We start from the raw sequence: 18,395 nt of genomic DNA, 5'->3' as shown, positions 1-18,395 counted from the left end.
CTTTCACTTTGAGGTTTCTGCAGGTCGTATGAGAAACCTTTTGACAGAAGACCTGTTATATGTCTAAATTTACCTTACTATCTACAGCATTCTCAGTGTGACTAAATCTAAACTTGTGCTTGAGGTCTTCCTGTAATTAATAGTAATTAATACCTTCTTCCTGCATATTATACTAAATATAGTGACTGTTGGTTTACTTTAATGGAAGAGTATTTTATCACTTACAGTTTTTCTTATATACTAGTAAGGAGTAGTCTGGTGGGAGTACAGTAAAAAATTTGAAATGGAAAAAAATATATATAGTCAGTCAAGACAGCAAGTCTTATGCAGGATGGATTGAATGAATCCTCAGCTGGAAGACAAATTCCAGTGTTGCAAATAAGATGTATAAAGATAATTTTGAGATGGGAGGTGGAGTACTGTGTCCAGCTTCGACCATGACACTTCAGAAGGATATTGACCAGCTAGAGGAAGATTGGAGTGAATCAGCAAAAATTTTCATAAACTAAAAAAAAAAAAAAAAAAGGTGGGGTGGTGAGGAGATTTAGAATTATGACTTTGGAAAAACTGGAGGAAAATTAAATGAGTCATCACGTATGCCAGAAAGGTGGGAATAGAACATTCTTCTTCAGTCCCTGGGGTTAGGATGAGAAGTAATGGATTTAAATTAATGGAAGAGAGACTAGAAAGCTTTTTATAGTTTCTCAGTGGTTAATACAGCTTGTGAAAGCGCCATCATGGGAAATTTCTGTGTTAAGAATGATGGTTTAGAGAGTATTGAATAGTCTGATTTCTTTAAGTCTTCTCTAGCTCTGTATTTCTAATTAGGTCCTTGAAAAATTAACCCCATGGTCTCACATTGTACAAGAAATGATGGCGATAGTTAACCAGGCTTTACTGAAAGTGTTTGATAATCCTTAAAGTACTCAGTTTGTTTACAAAATCAAAGTTCTTGCCCCTGAAACTGGAAAGGTTGTAAAATAATTAAGTAATCAAGAGTGGGAGGCTGATTCATAACCCATTCAGATACTGACGTGTTTTGTCTCTCAAATGTTAAGGTAAAAATAATGCCTTGTCTTAGTACTTTCCCCAAGAGAAGCAAATGTTGGTGCCTAGCTAGAAGAGATACAACTTTTCTTAATTTTCAACACTAAATATATAAATATAATTTCCATTTGTTGCCTTGCCTTGTTCAAAACATGGCACCTTTCACGTCTCTTATGTCTTTAGTTTTCCCAGTGCTTGATGCAAAATGTGTAACTTTTCTAGATTCCTAAAACACTGGATGTTACAGTGTACTGCTGAATAAGTAGTTATGTAAAGAGTCATCACCACCTGGGATAAAGCTGTGAACTATTTGCAGCGGTTACTGTGTTCATCTTTTATTAATTGGATGGTGCCTAGAGGATAGTCTTTATTGTCTGGTTATTGATGCTAAATTATATGGGAACATTCCTATTTTGAGTAACTTTGCTTTATTTGAATGTCTCAATCTAATGTAGTGTGTTGGAGATTTTGTTGCCTTATTCCATCCTGGACTAGATGTATATGCTAACCTGCAGACCACAATATAGAGCAATTATTGGTGCAGTAGACTGAAAAAAAAAAAAAGCTGGAATTTTCTTTCTGTAGTGCTTACTGCTACAGATCACATTAATCAAAAAAGTGGAATAACAAAGAGGATCTTTTTTGTAGTAATTTAATTCATAACTTTCCTAGAGAGTAGTTTGTTGGGCTTGAGGGGTCTGTACAGTGAAAAAATGTGTTTTAGATTTGAAGCTGTTTAAACTGTTATATTTAAATTACCTGTGACAACCAAAAGAGAGATGCATATTCCACAATTTCTCATTAGACTATATTGCACTTGGATGATAATGAATAGTGAACTACCTCTAAGTTGTAATAATGACCACTCACCATGTGCCCTGTATTTGGGAACAGTCGTAAAAGTCTTAGATTTTGTGAGATTTCCATGCGGACACTCGATGAGCTTCTCTTTAATGCTTTGAGTAGTTACTATTTAATCATATAAGTTGTTTCAAAAAATAAGATTACAACAAACTATATACTGATTTTGGTTTCTAACAAGTTAATAGGGAATGAGATGTAGGAAGTGAAGTTAAAGATAACTTTACAGTAACTGTCTTTGCTGTCTTTGTTCAAGTGATGTTCAGCATTCTTGTCAAACTTTGTTTTTGGTTTTTCTTTGGTTTTGAATCAAAATTAGTTTTGGAAATCATGGAAATAATCATTGCAATATACTTCTATACTGTTTTATATCACTTGTTTATCATCTGGTTTTGCATTGTTAGAGGCATAAACACTGCTTCATTTAAAAATAGGCGTTGGTAAGGTACAATTTTGTACAATTTGCATTTTTTTTAGTATTTTCTAATGCAACTTCAGCAGTACTAAAGTTGAAAAAATATGTTCAAATAACAGCAAATTAATTCAAAGCATGCCTTGAATATTCATTATTCTGGGTAGCACAACCAAGCCTGTTTAACAGAAACAAGTTTAAAGAAAGTAGTTTTGCAAGGAACCCAGATACAGTGCTTTTATGGAGCCACGTGCTACACTACAAGAAATTTCTTTGCGTAAATGAATGCTATTTTCTGAACCAAAATTTGCCTGCCAGAGTTAGTCCCACAAAGCTCCTGGCCTAGTATGGCTTTAATTCTAGACCAACATGACAGGTTAAAGTTAAATTTAAGTCATAGAAACAGTAAACAATGTATAAAAACACTGTAAGATATTTTAGCATGGCTTGCTTTGGAGGTGTTAGTCCCAAAGAGATAACGACTTATTACACATCAGTAATTAAGGTCAAAGGTGAGGCATATCTGTTAAATCTGTCTTGGCAAAGAGCCTTTGGTATCTTTCAGTCATCTCTAGTAAATGATTCATGGTGTCTTTCTTTTAATCAGCTTCAAAGCACCATAAAAAGTTAGATGTGAATTGCATCTGATAGTGCTGCTCTTTAAAGAAGTGTAAATTGTCAGTCCCTGGAGTTGTAGGTATGCTGTTCTAGCTGGGAAGTTTGATTTTGAAGCTGATGGACAGTAAGTGTAAGAAATGACCGTGTTCATCTGAATCTCTGTTTTCTACCAGTAGATCTTTTTAGCACATGATCTAAGCTAATGATGTCTTTGTATGTGTGAGTGTGGTTTGTGTATGAGAGGGGATGGAGAGGCGCTCATTAGGTATTGAATGATATGGTTCGATGACAGTTGGATGTTCATTTTGACCTAAAGCAGAGATGGAAAGTCTAAACTTCTGTTGGATATTGATCATTTTCCTTTATACTGTCTAGTAACAGAATAGCGCTAAGCCACATACTGAATTACCGAGTTAATGAGTAACAAACAATAGGTAGTAGTGGCATGCTTCATTAGTGGGTCACTTTTCAATAAGTTTGGGAAGAATGCTTCAGAATGCTTGTGTGAGAGAGAGACTGACTTTTTGCCTCAACTGCAGAAATTTGAGAGATTTGGAAGTAACTGCTCTTTGTTTGTTCCAAGTCAGTTTTCTTATTGCTGAGGTAGTGTCTTTTCACTTAGTTTTAATTCCTGTATGGTAATGAGACATGCCAAGCTTTGTAATCCTTTGAACTTTTGGGACCCTTCTAAACACAAGTTCTGTTGACTTGAAAGGAATAGAGTGTCTTAAAATAATAGTGTAATGAAAGTAATAATTGTTGTATCACAGTAAAACTGTTAAGCTGTTTGTAATTGTTGAAACTAATGGCCAAGTTCTTAACGTTTGGTGGTTGGAAGAATGTTGTAGAACCAAAAAACATCATATCTGGTTCATAAAAATGAAGCTAATGCTTTTTTCTTTCTGATTGTTTGGACTTTTTTTAGGCTGGTCCATATAGGCATGTTTCACTAAGGTTCAGCTTTTGGTTAAGGGACTGAGCCTTTTCAGGAGTCTAGTTAATACCAAAACTAGCACATTTTATTCTGAATGTGAAGTGTGTGCCTCCGTATCACAGACTCACAGCATCCACAGGGACACTGAGCATGGAACCGAGTCTGAGCAACTCATCAATGGCAGCAGCAACAGAGCGGGAAAGTTATCAGGCAGCTTCGACAACGAAAAGATTTGACTGCTGGCGCTCTTTTGAGGGAAATCCTGGTAAAATGTCAAGGTGTCTGACTGACCCCAAACTTTATGATCTGTTGTTTTTTTTTTTTTTTTTCCTTTTTTAATCCTTCTGAAAGGCCTGGTAAAGATCAGATTTCTAAGTGACAAAGCAGTTAATTTGCAACCCTTAACTGCCATTGTGATTATTTTTTTCGTTTTCAGTTGATCGGTTCTGTTGTAGGTATAAGAGAAATGGCTCAGGAGCGTGTGTGTATATACTAAATATATGGTGCAAGTCTGCAGAAGATCAGTGATTTCACAAATGGCTTCTCTTTTAGTCACTGCAAAAGAACGAAAGAAAATGAATGTTTGGTATACCTGGAGTGACATACCTATAGCAAATAAATAAAGGCTTGAAAATAAACAAATAAAAATCAAATGATTAGAACTATACGCTTTAGTGGGAACAAAATTAACTGTTACTACCGTGAATTTGGGTTAGATTTGGGGCTTAGGTTTTTTTCTTTCTTTTTTTCAAGCTGGGTCCCTGTCTTGTCCCCTTCTCAATCTCCTCCCTGTCTCCCTTCCATTCTTCAGGACTTTCCTCATTCAAATTATTTGGTTATTAAAAAATATTCAGGTTTTTATTTGCACATCAACTTAATTGCAGATCACACAGAAAAAGAGTTAGGCTGTTAAGTTGATTTCTGATCTTAACTGGGCATGCTTTTTTTTCATCTTGGTCTTTCTCTTTCTCTCTCTAGGAAAAATATTTCAAGTGAAAGTGCTAGTGCCAAACAATGCCGGTCGTGGGTTGTTGGTCACTTGCACAGGTGAAAATATTAGCTGTGTTAGGATTATTCTGCAGCATCAGGGACAAATTTTCCTGGACTTGTCAGAGCTGGAGATGAACTGAAAACAAAAACTTGCATTTATCTCTGTGATGCAGCAGTTCTAAAAACATTCCATTAATTTGAGAAGACAAGGTCAGGCCTGACAATTCCAGGCTTCAAGCCAAATTGGACTTCTGTGTACCATCATTAGTAAACTCTGTTGCCACAAAAGGTGACTGCACTGAAGTGGAACATTCATGCCTACTAATACAGACATTGATGTCAGTACACAATACTGAAAAAAAATTGCTTTTTTCCCCCCCACCCCCAGTGTTGGGAGTGAAAAGCAATGGATAACTACACCCTAAATGCGTTGGATGGGTTAGAAATTCATAAGCAACTGACAAGTCTTGGAGACTAAATACCCCATAATGATATAAAGAGAAGTGAATGGTGTTACATTTGTGTTTGGTGACAGCACAATTCCACCGAAACAAAAATAATTATACAAATAATATAAGTAACAAAAAGCAAACTTTTGGGTGTTTTTTCCTGTTTAGGTCACGATCAAGGTCACCTAGGAGGAGGGCTCACACACCAGAAAGACGGAGAGAGGAAAGGAGTGTTCCAACAGCTTATCGCATCAGTAATAGTCCTGGAAACAGTAGGAAACGTGCACGATCCAAGTAAGTATAAGAGGTTATCTTCCGGTATCAGAAGACTTTAAATGTTGCCTGAAGTGTTGTATACTCCCTGGATAAAACTTAAAGCTTTGGGTTTCTTTTCATCTGGGGCTTTATTTTATTAGACAAATACATCTGTGGAGGAAAAGAAAAACCAGAAGCACTGATTATCGTTCTTTGCACATTCTTGTATATGTTTGAACACTAAATGTTGAACCAAATCAATGAATGTTAATACAGTACTGTCTCCTAGCTGTAAAAGTTCGGATTTTATTTGGACTCTGAAGTCTTTGGTCTGTTTTTCATGTTCCACTTGTCCAGTCGATACGACCTCCACAGAGGCCATATACTGGTGTTAAGTTACTCATACCAGTATCTGAAAGTTGCTTGACCACTCACCGTATCTGCACAAATAAAGGGAAAATCCAGTTTAAAAAGTCTGTTTTATGTTCAACAGTTATTTTACTACCTGAGTGGAATGTGAAATCCAAAATAAGTGGTGCCTTTTTTGAGACCACCTTGCATATAGTCTACCTGAACCTCCTATTGGCAAGATGGCATAACAACCATTATTTCATCTCGCTGGTGCAGAATAAAAACATCTGCAAAATGTGTGCCCAAAAGGCTTGAAATGTTTTGTCTCTAAGTTCAACATGGGAGGAAGTGAAAATTTTCATGCTAATTTTGTCATGTACAGCTGCAGTGTACACAAAACAAAGCACCTTAAGAGTTACTAAACTGAACATACAGACTCTTTCTCTGCATCAGTGAAGATTGTCTTTAATCTGTTTTTCCATATCTCCTGTAGAGTAGGAAACAAGGAGGTCACTTTCACTTTCATGATTTTTAAAATATTGGCATTGTTTCTTAGGATAACTTTCCATCTCTTAACAGCTTCTAGCTAATTGATGTATGGTATGTATAAATGAGAACTTTATCAGTATACTTCAACTGATTCAGTTTTTCATACTCAAAGTTGAGATAAAAATAGAGGTTTCTGTGGAATTCAGCATGCAAATTGGTTAAGCAGAAAAGATCCAATATATAGAAGCTTAGAATGTTTTTCTTCCTATAAATACTTGCAAGAATTGTTTCACAGCCCTGTGATGTTCTTTCATGCAGCGTTGGTGTGCCTGCTGCTTGACCGTTTGATATTTTAAGCTATAAATCATGTTGAAAATAATGCTATTCAAAGTGCTAAATTATGATTGGAGTTTTGAAATAAATGAGACTCCTCTTTAAACAATATTGTTTATATAGGTAGAACTTGAAAACTTTTGTTAGGCCTCAGACAAGAAAACAGAACACTACACAACAACATATGGCAGTAAAAGCAAAAAAGTAGACTGAAGAAAGAATATTGTAGATAAACATAGTTGAGGACATTTTACAGCTCTGACTGCAGAAAGCCTAGCTAGGACTGACATGTTAAATGTCAAGTAAAAATGTAGATAGATGCTGTGGTGCACCATTTTTCCTGATCTTCATTTATGGAGTAGGTTCTTCGCAGTGGGTGTAATGGAAGGAAGGTTTGGGTTCATGATCTTTTAAAAGCCACTTAGTTTACTTAGGCTTTCTGTGAGGAAGTAATGTATATTTTGCCTGATAGCCAAATGCAGATTTGAATCTTACATGGCAGCCGTCAGCTGAGTGCTTTTTGCTAACCACAGCTAAACAAAGAATAGGCAGGCTTTGGAATCCTGTATCGTCAGAGGACTGAAAAGGACCCTAGACATAATAAATACTGCAGTGTTTTAAACTGCTTAAGGCATTAATCTGATACCTGTGGTGATGCTAGCATTGCTTGTAAATTTGTAGGTACATTTCCAGAAGAAAATATGTAAGAACTAGGAAGCTATGCTTTGTCTTCTCTGTGAATTTAGTGGCTTACTGCTTAACAAAATAATGTTTATTTCAGAATAAATGTAACAATTGTTTTTTCTGCTTATCCTGTACCTTGGATGTCATCATAGTTACTTGAATAAGAATAATGTAAATCATCTTAATCTGTAATCATCTTAATCATTTTAATCTAACTCATCTGCAGTGAATTGCGTTCCACAGAGAATATGCATGGGTCTTTATGCTAGCTTTTGTGCGTAGAAAAAATATTGTAAAAATAAGCCTGGTTTTAGCATGTGGACCCTTCTAAAACTAGAAAATTGATAGACAATTTCATTCAGCATTTATAGTGTTTGTTCATTATAATCTGAGATTAAGAATACCGAAAAAGCCTACTCTAAAATATTCTAGCACCATGAATGTTTGCTGAGATTTTCAAGAGTTAAATATGAAATATATTCACTGCCTGATTACGTTATGTTTTAAGAAATTGAGCAATTACAGTACATAAGCAGCTAGTCAAGGAATAACCAACTTTGTAGAGGATTTTTATTTTCAAAATTATGGGAATGTTAGAGGCCAATAGAGCTGTTTTTGTGTGTTTTTTCCCTGCCATTTAATGATCATTTATGCAGGAAAAGAATAAGGCGCATTTTGTAATTTGTCTTGAATGCTGACTTCTATATAAAAAAAAAAAATCAGATAATCATATGATAAATTCTAAGCATTGTAATTATAGAATATTTACGTGTGTATTTATTATAGCATATTTGCCTTTAAAGTAGAAAATTTCACAAGAAAATGAAAATAAAGGGATCGACAATGCGGTATTTAAAAGATGGGTCTAAGGTTTACAATGTTTTAAGGTGTGTCAGAAGCCTCAGAAACTTACTTCTGTTTAGACATCTAGCAGAGCATTTCTAGTTCTTTTTTGAACTGACCTTTTTAACCTTGTGAGCTCTAAAAATGGAAGGTGTGCCAGCACCCCCAGCAGAGAAAGCTAGAGAGATGTGCCTGCAGTGGGGTATTGCCTAAAAGCTAAGTTAGTAATTCTGATTACAGTAATATCAATACTGGTATGTAAATCTTAGACATAAATCCATAAACGAGTGTAAAGGCTTTGATAGTTTCATCTGTAGTATATTAGTAGTTGAATTCTCTTTGAGCTTAACACTTCATATAAGGCAACCTCTGTTTTCCGCCTTCTGTCAATAGTAAATACATCAGGTACCCCTAGTCATTTGTTCCATTCTCTTAGAAGCAAATGTTTGTATATAAAATTTCCAAGTCAGGAATGGTTAGCACTTCAAACGTCTTGCTAGGTGAAGGTTTGCTTGCATAGTATACAATAGCTTGTTTAGGGTTTTGAGCCTGCAGTATGTTGAGTTATGGAGTGGATTACTGTAGTAATTGTTTTTAAAAAGCAAGCAAACTGTGGATTTACCTTGTAGATTTTTTTCAAAGCTATAGTTACATGGTTTGCTCCTTCATGGGCTAAAAAAATACAGGGATATATAAATTATTCTATTTCTCATTATATGTTAGATGTAGGATGTTGTTTGAGAAGGAACTTCCCTCTAGGGAGGTTATTCTGCAGATCTTCAATTAAAGACTTTTCACTGTCGTTCTTTAAAGTATCAAATACTGCCGCCTAATTCCTCAGTACCTGAGAAATAGTATTCCAAGTGACAGCCTCAGATACTAGTAGTTTTCCTATCATAATTTATTAAAAGGAGCTTCTGAGACATTGTTTTGCACAACCAGAGAAGTGCAGTATTGGGGTAAGAAATACAATATTGGGGTAAGACTCGAACGCTTGCTCAGTGTACATGGAAAAGTATCCTGTGGAAGAGCGCTACGTAATCCTTTAGAAGTGTGAAAAGTACCTTTCACTGAGCTAGTTTAATACTACTGTAACTATCCTTCAATAAAATATTTCTTCTCGCAGAAGTCCCCATGAAAAGAAGAAGAAGAGGCGGTCTAGGTCACGTACTAAGTCCAAAGCTAGGTCTCCTTCACCAGCTGTGTCATCAGGCAAACCATCCACACACAAAAATTCTGTGCATTCAGCTAGTGTCTCTCCTGTGGAGAGCAGGGAATCCAGCCAGGAACGCTCCAGGTAATACATTTTCTTAGTAGGGTAATATTGCACTGCTTATGTTTCTTGACTGCGAATGTGTCTTTTGACCTAATTGGTATGGTGAGGAGCTCTGTATGTACGTATATTAAAAGTAGAAGATGCTGAGAGGATGGCACTTTGTACATCAGTCTAATGATAAGCTTGGATCTCCATTGCCTGATGGAGTTTTTATGTAATCCAGTGAAATTTTAGGATCAGATTTCAAAACCTGGAAAATATGTTAACACTACCTCTGCTACATTTACATTTAAGACAGGAAAGTACTGTACAAATTTAATTTGTCAAAGAAGTTTTCATGTTATGTATGAGATGAAATGTGATCCTTTGAATGTAGAGAACTGAAGGTTCTGCTCCTTGTTCAAGTATACCTTGACATACTCCTACAATAAAACTTACATGTAAAATTCTGCAGTGTGATTCTAAGTTAGAAAATGGTAACTCTCGCTAAATGGGGTAACTCTGAAGTAGAATTTTAACAGGGTGGTTTGAATTTCAGTGTGTTTGTGAGATTCACAGTTAAATTATTTCAACAGAATACAGTGCAGTCCTGTTCAAAATCCCTAGCCTGCTGTTGAGATTTGTTTTTGTCAGTTACACAGGAGTGAGTCTTCTGACCGTGACTTACCCTGACTTCTGGTTGAATGAGAGAACTGTTTATTAGTGTATGAGAGAATTGTACAATAAAGCCCAAAACTCTGATGGTGAGTGAAATTCATTTTGAAAATGTAAGCTATAAACTTTTAACACGGATTTTTACTTTTTTAGGGGAGTTTCTCAGGAAAAAGATGGCCAAATCTCTTCAGCGATCGTGTCTTCAGTGCAGAGTAAAATCACTCAGGTACAAATAAACAAATTCAAATTAGCGGCCTAATGGAGTGCGTCCATCATATTGTAATCTCCATTTAATACCTTGTACAATTCTGAGCTTCGCATATGATATAGAGACATGTTCATTGTCATTCTTAATTTGTTTGCTTATGAGAAAAACAATTTTGTTGCTTCCCTAGCAGCTTAATCTTTAGAGGGTTGACTAAACTTGAAATGAAAGTAGCTAAGTTCATTGCGATGCAGTGTATCCACTGTTAAGATATGAAAGTCCACATTATGCTAGAACAATACACGAACAGCAGGTATTACTGAGAGCCCGTCTTGCTATGTTGTGCTCTTAAGTTTCATGGAAGAAAGGACAGAGGAACAGCTTGGCAAAGGCTAAGTTTGTGGTGTTGACGAGAGAGGAAAAATATGTCCTCTTGCAAACTAAAGTAAGTGCTTGTTTTGCATTGAGCAACATCCACAACTTAGTCTTACCCTTGTTGCTGTTTATGTCTGTGAATTTTCGTTATGATTTTGTTGATATGTTCAAGTCTGCTGTGACTCATAGCATAACTATTTACAAATAGCCATGTCAGGTATATGCATTGATACAGTGTGCAGTAATTAAATGTTAACATGGTTTTAAGATACCCATCCTCTGTCAAAATAATTCCATTTCTTTTTTAAAAGCTACTGCCTGGTATCACAGGCCCAAGGCTAAATATCTGATGGTCATGAATCTATTTTATGTGACTGAAGCATAAACTAGCCCTTTCATGCAGGTTTTTTCAATCACATGCTTTAGCTCTGTTCAAGGCCTAGGCAAGTCTAATAATTTTTCTCTTATTTTCTACAGGATCTTATGGCCAAAGTGAGAGCAATGCTTGCAGCTTCCAAAAACATACAAACTAGTGCCTCCTGAGACCTGTTGAACTGACCATCAAGAAATTATGTGAAAAAGAACAATATAAAAACTGCCTCATCTCAAATGTACAGCTGAGCTTAGCTCACTTGGTTCACAACTCTCTTGTCTAATATTACCAGACCTTGAGGAGCTAAAACCTATCTTTCTGTACAGAACTGTCTCCTTGAAATTTCATTGAATTTTTTCAGCCAGAATATCTTTGGAAAGTTTTTGGTTTTTGTAAATTGATTTTTTGACTAATTCTTCAGTAACATTTTATGATCAGCAGTCTATATGTGTATATTTGTAAATACCATGTTTCTGTGATAAAAGTATTACACAATAATAAAGAACGGAACATCTTTCATTAGCTACAGAGTTTTTGTGGAGTCCTTAATTGTTTGTGGTTGACTTCTGTTAGAAGTTTGTTTTCTTTTTCTTTAATACTTTCTGCTTCTTAAAATAACAACTGTCTAGCTACCTTAGGCTGAGAGATACTTTTCATCTCCTTCAGGCACAGAATAATCTAAGAATGCTTGTTTGCCTTGATGTTAGTAGTGGACAGTTTCTGGACAGGGGACATAATTTTCTGTCCATCATTCAGAAGGGACTGCGAGCCTCCATTTGAGTTGCTGACCTTTTGAAGTCAATAAAAGCCTCAATGTCCGAACATGCTTCTCTCTAGTTAGCTACAGAGCATATGTTTTTGTGGTTATACTTACCAGAAATCCACCATTCTTTTAATTTAACTTCTTTCATGATGTTGAGGAAGATGCTTACTAACTTTTATGACACATACCAGTCAACACTTTCCAGATCTTTTCTTCTGAACTCAGTATAATTGTAGGCTTGTTTGTTATGCATTCCTTGCAGTACAGTGAGACTATCATTTTTTAATTGAAATACTTCTTTAAATGAGTGCAAAAAGGCAATCACTAAAGAGAAGATATAATTAAAAATCCCCAGATGCTCTTTCAGCTAGGGCTGAATTTTTGTGACCTTTAGCTACTTTCATTTACATCTTCCAAAAGTGGTTGCTGTGTGTCCAGTTTAAATGGGTTAATACTAAGGAAGAAAATCTTGAACGATGTTTAGAGTAATAGATACTACTCTAAAATTATAATAGACAAAAGAAAGGATATGCTGTGCAGTGAATATATCTAGATAATAGCTCAGTTACACTATTGGGACAGTTTTTTTTTTATCATATTTTAGGCAGATGAGACGTTGATTTCTTATCAACTGTAAGACACAAAGGTCTTTATACACAGTCTCAGTTGAGAAGCTTTACTTTTTCAGATGACCAGGGACCGAATGGGCTTTCCATTTGCTTTTAATGGTGATAAGGGATGTCGAGGAGAACAGTGTAAGAAACAAGGTAGCTAATAGCACCTTAGATACTTACTGGTATGACTGGGGTTTCCTTCAACTGATGTTCAAATTCAAACCCAAAGTAACACAATGGTCCAAATGGGAGCTGATATGCCACTTGCTAGTGCTTTTCTCTTGGAATGAAAGAACAATATTTAAACTATTAGGACAACTAATAAGTTATGTTTCTTTTCAATTTTTGATCAATAACAATTAGCAGAGTTTACGGTCCTACAACAATTTAAAATGCTGTGTCTGGTGCAGAGAAATTCGATGGTGCATGTAAGTTGTGATGAAACAGAGCCATCTAGCCAGTAATATATAATTGTGCTATCCATTCTTTACCTGTTTTAAAAGTTACCTGCAATGTTTTAACAAGCATAAAAATATTTTAACCAGCATAAATGAAATAAGATTTTCTCTAAGTATGTTGATGAAACAATACTAGTAGAGACAGAGGAAAAAAAGGACATAAAGTAGATTTCATAGGCAGCTGTTGTAGATTATGCAGTGTTAAATTTGCAGCAACTTTATTTTTCCATCCTAAACGCAGTTAAGTCTCACCATAGTTCAGTACTTGGCAGCGGGGATGGCAGTTGTTTGTCAAGTGATAGGAAAAAAGCCTAAAAAGCCGTGATAAAATAGACTGGGCAGCTTGTTTTGCTGCTGCTTTGCAGATCTGTTCTCTTTAACAGGGTTGTTGCTTTAATGACTTCTTAAAATATTTTCCCTCACTGTGAGCAATTTTTTTTAACTTTTCTCTTTTGTGCTATGGAGTTAGGTGGAGCGTTTAGCTCCAGAAAAATTCAGATTAAACTGCATTTTTATACACTCTGTATTGTTTGCTGAGCCTTGTTTGCATTTAGCACGCTCTCATGGGTAGTTTTTTTTTTTTTCCTCCAGGATTTAGAAAGTAGTGGTGTGGTGTGCTTTCTGTTTTTGTTTTTCCTATTTCCAACCAGAATGGACATTTTCACTTTTTGCCAATTGGAAGTTTTCAGTGCTTGTAAGCAGCTATCTTCCAATCCCTATTATCAGTTTCATTCAGAGCACATTTCTCAGTAGAGACAGTCTGAAGAATGGCTTCTACTTCATCAGCTTTGCTGCTGCCCATCTGAGTATAATCTTTGTAATTTAATGGGTTGATACCTAATAACTATTACTAAAGATGCTCTAATTTGAATGAGTTAGATGTGCAAACAGCTTCCTAATTGGCTGTTCAGCCAGTTGGTGGGTAACCCGTTAATTACAAAATAAAGTCAATCATTTGAGGATCTCAGTACATACCTTTTTATTTTTCCCTACAGGTAGAGAGACCTTGGTTACACTTGTAGGGCAGCTTCTGTCAAATTGTTTTAATGGTTTGGCATTCAACTATTTGGCTCTACCAGGAAGCTGACAACCACTGACATACACCTGCAGTCTCTTGGCATTGATCATGATTTCACATCAATTGTCACTTGTACCTTTTTATATCATAACATTTTGTTTGACACCAATTATTTTGGAATGTACACTTTCTCACTTATTAAACTTCATGCATTACTGACAACCGAGACCATACTCTCAACTTTTTAATGGGACAACAAATGATAACATTAGAATTCCTGTTTTCCTGGATTTAAGGTAATGTCTGTTATCTTCTACGAAGAAATTGTGTTACAAAGTCCTCTTTAATTTAATTTCTACGTAAATAAATCGAGTTTATCACATACTTCTCCCATTCCTACGAAGCAACTAATGACATGAAGTAAAGAAGTAAAAGGCCTGTGGGTTGAGGTTAGTAAAGCATCCACTTCTTTACTAATTTTAATTTTGCCTCATTTTCTGAAAGCATTAAATACATCATTGCACTGGTCCAACATTCTTATTTTCATTCCCTAAATTAACTTGGCTGTAACTTTATGAAGATTCATTTGAAATTCTCCAAAGTGCAGCTCTTAGAAGTTGAAACCTCAGTGTTTGATTTTTTTTTTTCTGTTGTGATTTAACTGTGAGCATGTTGTGAATATTTTGTTTTGGTTTTAGACATATGCTCTCAGCACTGAAAGTGTAGTTGTATTAAGCATTACATATGAAGGGAAATGCTTTATTGGAGCAGTTGGTTGGAAACTAATACCTGCCTGCCTGCTAATTAGGTTTCTGTCTGTCTGGTGGACAGCTGGTGTGGTAGTGCTTTTGTTATTCTGTTTGTATCATAAAAGGATTCCTGATAATTCATGATGCAAAGCATGTCTTTGATTTTGCCTTAATTTTTCCTGCTCTGGATTATACTGGATGTGAATGAAGATGGAGAAATGCCCTGATGGATTTTGTGTAATCTCAAAGCAAATCCCTGATTGTTCGTAACAAATCCACTTTTACTTTCCTGTGAACTTGAAATTTCTATGGTATTAATTTAACACCTTTAATTTGAATGCAGATGATAATCTCTTGGCAACAATTAATCCTGAACATGTATCATGATAAACATTACAAAAAGCTCTGCCAGACCATTTAAAAGTGATGGTGAAAATCTGCCATTTCTGGATTACTGCCATGCTGTCCTCAGGATACATAATATGACTTAGTGGTGGATGTTTGTTGTTTTTTTTTTTTTGTTGTTGTTGTTTTTTTTTCTGATACAGACAAAATTTCCATGCATGTAGATGGATGGTGACAGACTTATTTTTAAGACTGAGCACTAAACTGTGGCTCTCTAAAGAGAAAGTATGAGTTCTTGATGGTAGTTGACAGTGTTATAAATGTATGTTAAGCTAAGGGAAACCCCAGTATGCAGGACTGGAGAAGGGCAGATTATGACTTCCCCCAAGCAACATAAAATGAGCAGCAGATGTGATACATTTCTTCAGGGAAAGTGTCACAGTTTGAGGATCCATGCTTTTTCTTGTCCAGCTTTTTGTAAAATACATTCTAAGGATGTGTTCTCCCAGGGAGAAGTCCTGTGTATGCTCGTATTTCCTCTCTTAAAAAGTGGGTTTGGGAGCTTCTTGTTAAAATGCAATCCAAAAATGTATATCTGTGGCTTTATTTATTAGGACACAGTGGCCTTGGTGATTGTAGGACTGTCTGTGAAGTTATTACTTTCGGTTGTATAACAGCTTTTTTTTTTTTCCCCCTACAGAAATGCCAAAACTTGAAGAAAACCTTAACTCTGATCAAGAATCAGGTCAGAGAGTTTGGCTTCATAAAAAAGGAAAAAAGTAATTTGTAGCCTCTACTTCTCCCTTCTGAAGTTCTAATAATTTAATTCATTTTCCAAGGATGATTGGTGAAAAGATGAGTGTTTTTACACCTTGAGTCAAGTAAGCGTGAAAGTATGTTTCTGCATTAAGTTATTGAAACAATCAAAAGTGTTGTCCACATGCCTTCAAGTGTCCTACCCTGTGCACAGTGAAAATTGTAAATCACCAGGTACAATGATTAAAAGACTTCTATCAAAATCTTAAGATGTTGCATTAAAAAAAGATGACACAGGAAGCCTGTGTCACAGTGGCATTACAGCCCCCATTCAGCAAGCTAGCTGTGTTGGAAGAGAAAGCTATAGCAACCTGTCCTCAGTGAAACCTTCTTCCAGTGGATATTCAACACAGAGTGAAAAGGTAACTACTGCAGAGGTGCAAAATCACTCAAGGGATACCTCTTATTCCCTTGGATTTTTATGGTAGGAAAGATATGTCGCATATAAGTCTGATGGTATGACAGAGAGAGCACTAAAGGTTCTTTAGATGCCCCAATCTATTATTTTGTTTTATATTCCCAGAACAAAACATTTCATGTATTTGCATAATAAGAAGCCACCAGTTTACTCAGTTGAATCACGAATAGTGAAAGCCTTTGAGTTTGTAAGTTAATGGTTTTCTCAGAATTGCCATTGCAAAGAGAGAATAGATGATCATTATTCTTTTGTGCGGGTCCCTTATCTGTTTGGGTTCACGCTGTCCCTGTGAGTTGTGCTGCAATTTATCACTGGGAAGATGTTTCCAGCTCTTTTGCCTTGTCTCTGTCAGGGCCCTGAAGGCAGTAATAGACCTCAAGGGCCCTGACCAGCCTCCCTTGGGCCGCTCACCCACACCCTCAGACCCGAGGCTTGGTTTCAGCTCAGCCCTGGGCCTTCTGTCCCTAAGCAGGCCATAGGTATGTCCCTCTCCAGGCCCGTCAGAGGCCTCCCTGTGCGACCCGCACCCTGTTGGCCTGAATGCTGGCCCACAGGCTGACGTCCTTGCTTGTCCTCAGCCTGGCCTTGTCACCGCAAACCCACCTGGCAGTCTCTGGGTTGGTCCCAGCGTCCGTGCCTGGGCTGAGGCCCCGGCCCTGCCAGCTGCAGTGTCACGCTCAGCTCCTGGCTCCCTTCCTGCAGGGAGCAGTCAGCCCTTGCTGTGCCTTGGCTCTTGTCATTGTCCAGAGTTGTGGAGTCTCCATCCATGGAGATGGTCAAAACCCAACCTCACATGGTCTTGAGCACCCGGCTGCAGCTCACCCTGCTCTGAGCTGAGGGCTGTGGTGAGACCGTCTCCAGACGTCTCTCCCAGCCTCAGCTACTCTGTGATTCTGTGTCTGCTGACATCAAAGCCTGGCTATCTTAATCAGGATCCAAATGACTCTTGCCCTCCAGTCTGCATATTCTAAGCGAAGCTGTCCTGTGTGCCTCTGTAATAGCTTTACCGAGGTGTATTAACTCCGGAGGTGAATGCTCTCTGTCTTGCCACAATAGGCAATTTGAAATTGTCTCAAAGACTGAAAAAAGCCAGCATACTAAAGTAGCCTTTATTGAACTCCTTTCCCCTCATAAAAGATGCATTTTAACAAAATGATAATATGCTATGTAATCTGGGAGATCTAACAGCTGAACATAGGCAGCTTCTTAGAATGTGATCCAATTAAAACACTCCCCAACCCCCCACGTCCCCCTGCCAAAAACTTGCTGTGCTTTAAGCCTTTATGCATCACGTAACTGTCTTTGGTTGCATCTTCTGTTCATGCTTCTTGAATGCATGTAAGCTTATCTGTTGTTTTTTTAATCAGGAAATGGTCGAAATTGACAGCCTCAAGCTGTCATCGCGCACAAAAGCAACATGAGACACGTATCTATTAATCCTGCAAAAGGAGCACGTTAAATTCCTGCTGTTCGTAATCTCCTGTTGGAACCAATATTGGCTAATGACTTTAGTGGTATCACACTTGGCAAAAATTAAACACATCTTTCATCCCATCCTAAAGCTATTTCTATTTTAAGGCATAATAGATAAGGAGCCAAAGTGGACAAGGAGTGATATTATATGTTGAATTTAAGACAATACTGTAAAAATGAGTGAGCTATGCTAGCAAATCTGATGGCATTTGTCCAGTGTGTTTTAACTGGCAAAGAGACAGTCAGTTCTGACAACCTAATGATTTTGATGGCACCGTGATAGTTTTTTGAGCATGGGTAGAATAAGAGATGTTGAAAACCTGTTCTTCTCATACTATGACAGTGAAAATTTGCTGGATATTAAGTCCAATGCAACTTTGCCAAAGAAACAAGTCTCAAATCTTTACAGGCAGACTCAATTCTGTGTTTTCTTCCCAGGATAATGACTACTTTACATGGAGCTTAGGGCAGCAGGCAGTGTGCAATCAGCTGCTTGCTTTACAGCAATGACTGAGCTATTGGCATTCAAAATCACTGAACTTTCTTCCCCCTTTTTGACAACCCTTCAAGCCCACTGCAGAAGTTATGATTT

General features: G+C 36.9%; 1 protein-coding gene across 3 annotated transcripts; it reads left to right on the top strand.

Moving 5' to 3' along the window:
* Nucleotides 1–2,783: 2,783 nt before the first annotated feature.
* Nucleotides 2,784–11,671, top strand: LOC126913667 (splicing factor, suppressor of white-apricot homolog). Of its 3 annotated transcripts, none has more exons than XM_050716652.1 (5): nucleotides 2,784–4,137; nucleotides 5,480–5,605; nucleotides 9,393–9,563; nucleotides 10,350–10,422; nucleotides 11,254–11,671. In XM_050716652.1, the coding sequence occupies exons 1-5, from the start codon at nucleotides 4,023–4,025 to the stop codon at nucleotides 11,270–11,272; spliced, it is 504 nt and encodes a 167-aa protein (XP_050572609.1). In that variant the 5' UTR covers nucleotides 2,784–4,022; the 3' UTR covers nucleotides 11,273–11,671. The 3 variants fall into 3 exon arrangements, with proteins under 3 accessions (XP_050572609.1, XP_050572607.1, XP_050572608.1); XM_050716650.1 differs by having other exon boundaries at nucleotides 3,805–4,150; XM_050716651.1 differs by lacking the exon at nucleotides 2,784–4,137 and adding an exon at nucleotides 4,285–4,919.
* The last annotated feature ends 6,724 nt before the right edge of the window (nucleotides 11,672–18,395 follow it).

Source organism: Cygnus atratus, unplaced genomic scaffold (assembly GCF_013377495.2).
Source record: "Cygnus atratus isolate AKBS03 ecotype Queensland, Australia unplaced genomic scaffold, CAtr_DNAZoo_HiC_assembly HiC_scaffold_128, whole genome shotgun sequence".
In the NCBI taxonomy this organism is placed as follows: domain Eukaryota; kingdom Metazoa; phylum Chordata; class Aves; order Anseriformes; family Anatidae; genus Cygnus; species Cygnus atratus.
The sequence above is the reverse complement of the archived record's forward strand: the minus strand, read 5'-3'. Positions and strand labels throughout refer to the sequence as shown.

Excerpts from the sequence above, each read along its gene's own strand:
- LOC126913667 (XM_050716650.1), top strand. The coding sequence starts at position 4,023 with ATGGAACCGAGTCTGAGCAACTCATCAATGGCAGCAGCAACAGAGCGG. Across the intron at positions 5,606-9,392 it reads AGGAAACGTGCACGATCCAA|AAGTCCCCATGAAAAGAAGA; the intron begins GTAAGTATAAGA and ends TTCTTCTCGCAG. Across the intron at positions 9,564-10,349 it reads TCCAGCCAGGAACGCTCCAG|GGGAGTTTCTCAGGAAAAAG; the intron begins GTAATACATTTT and ends TTACTTTTTTAG.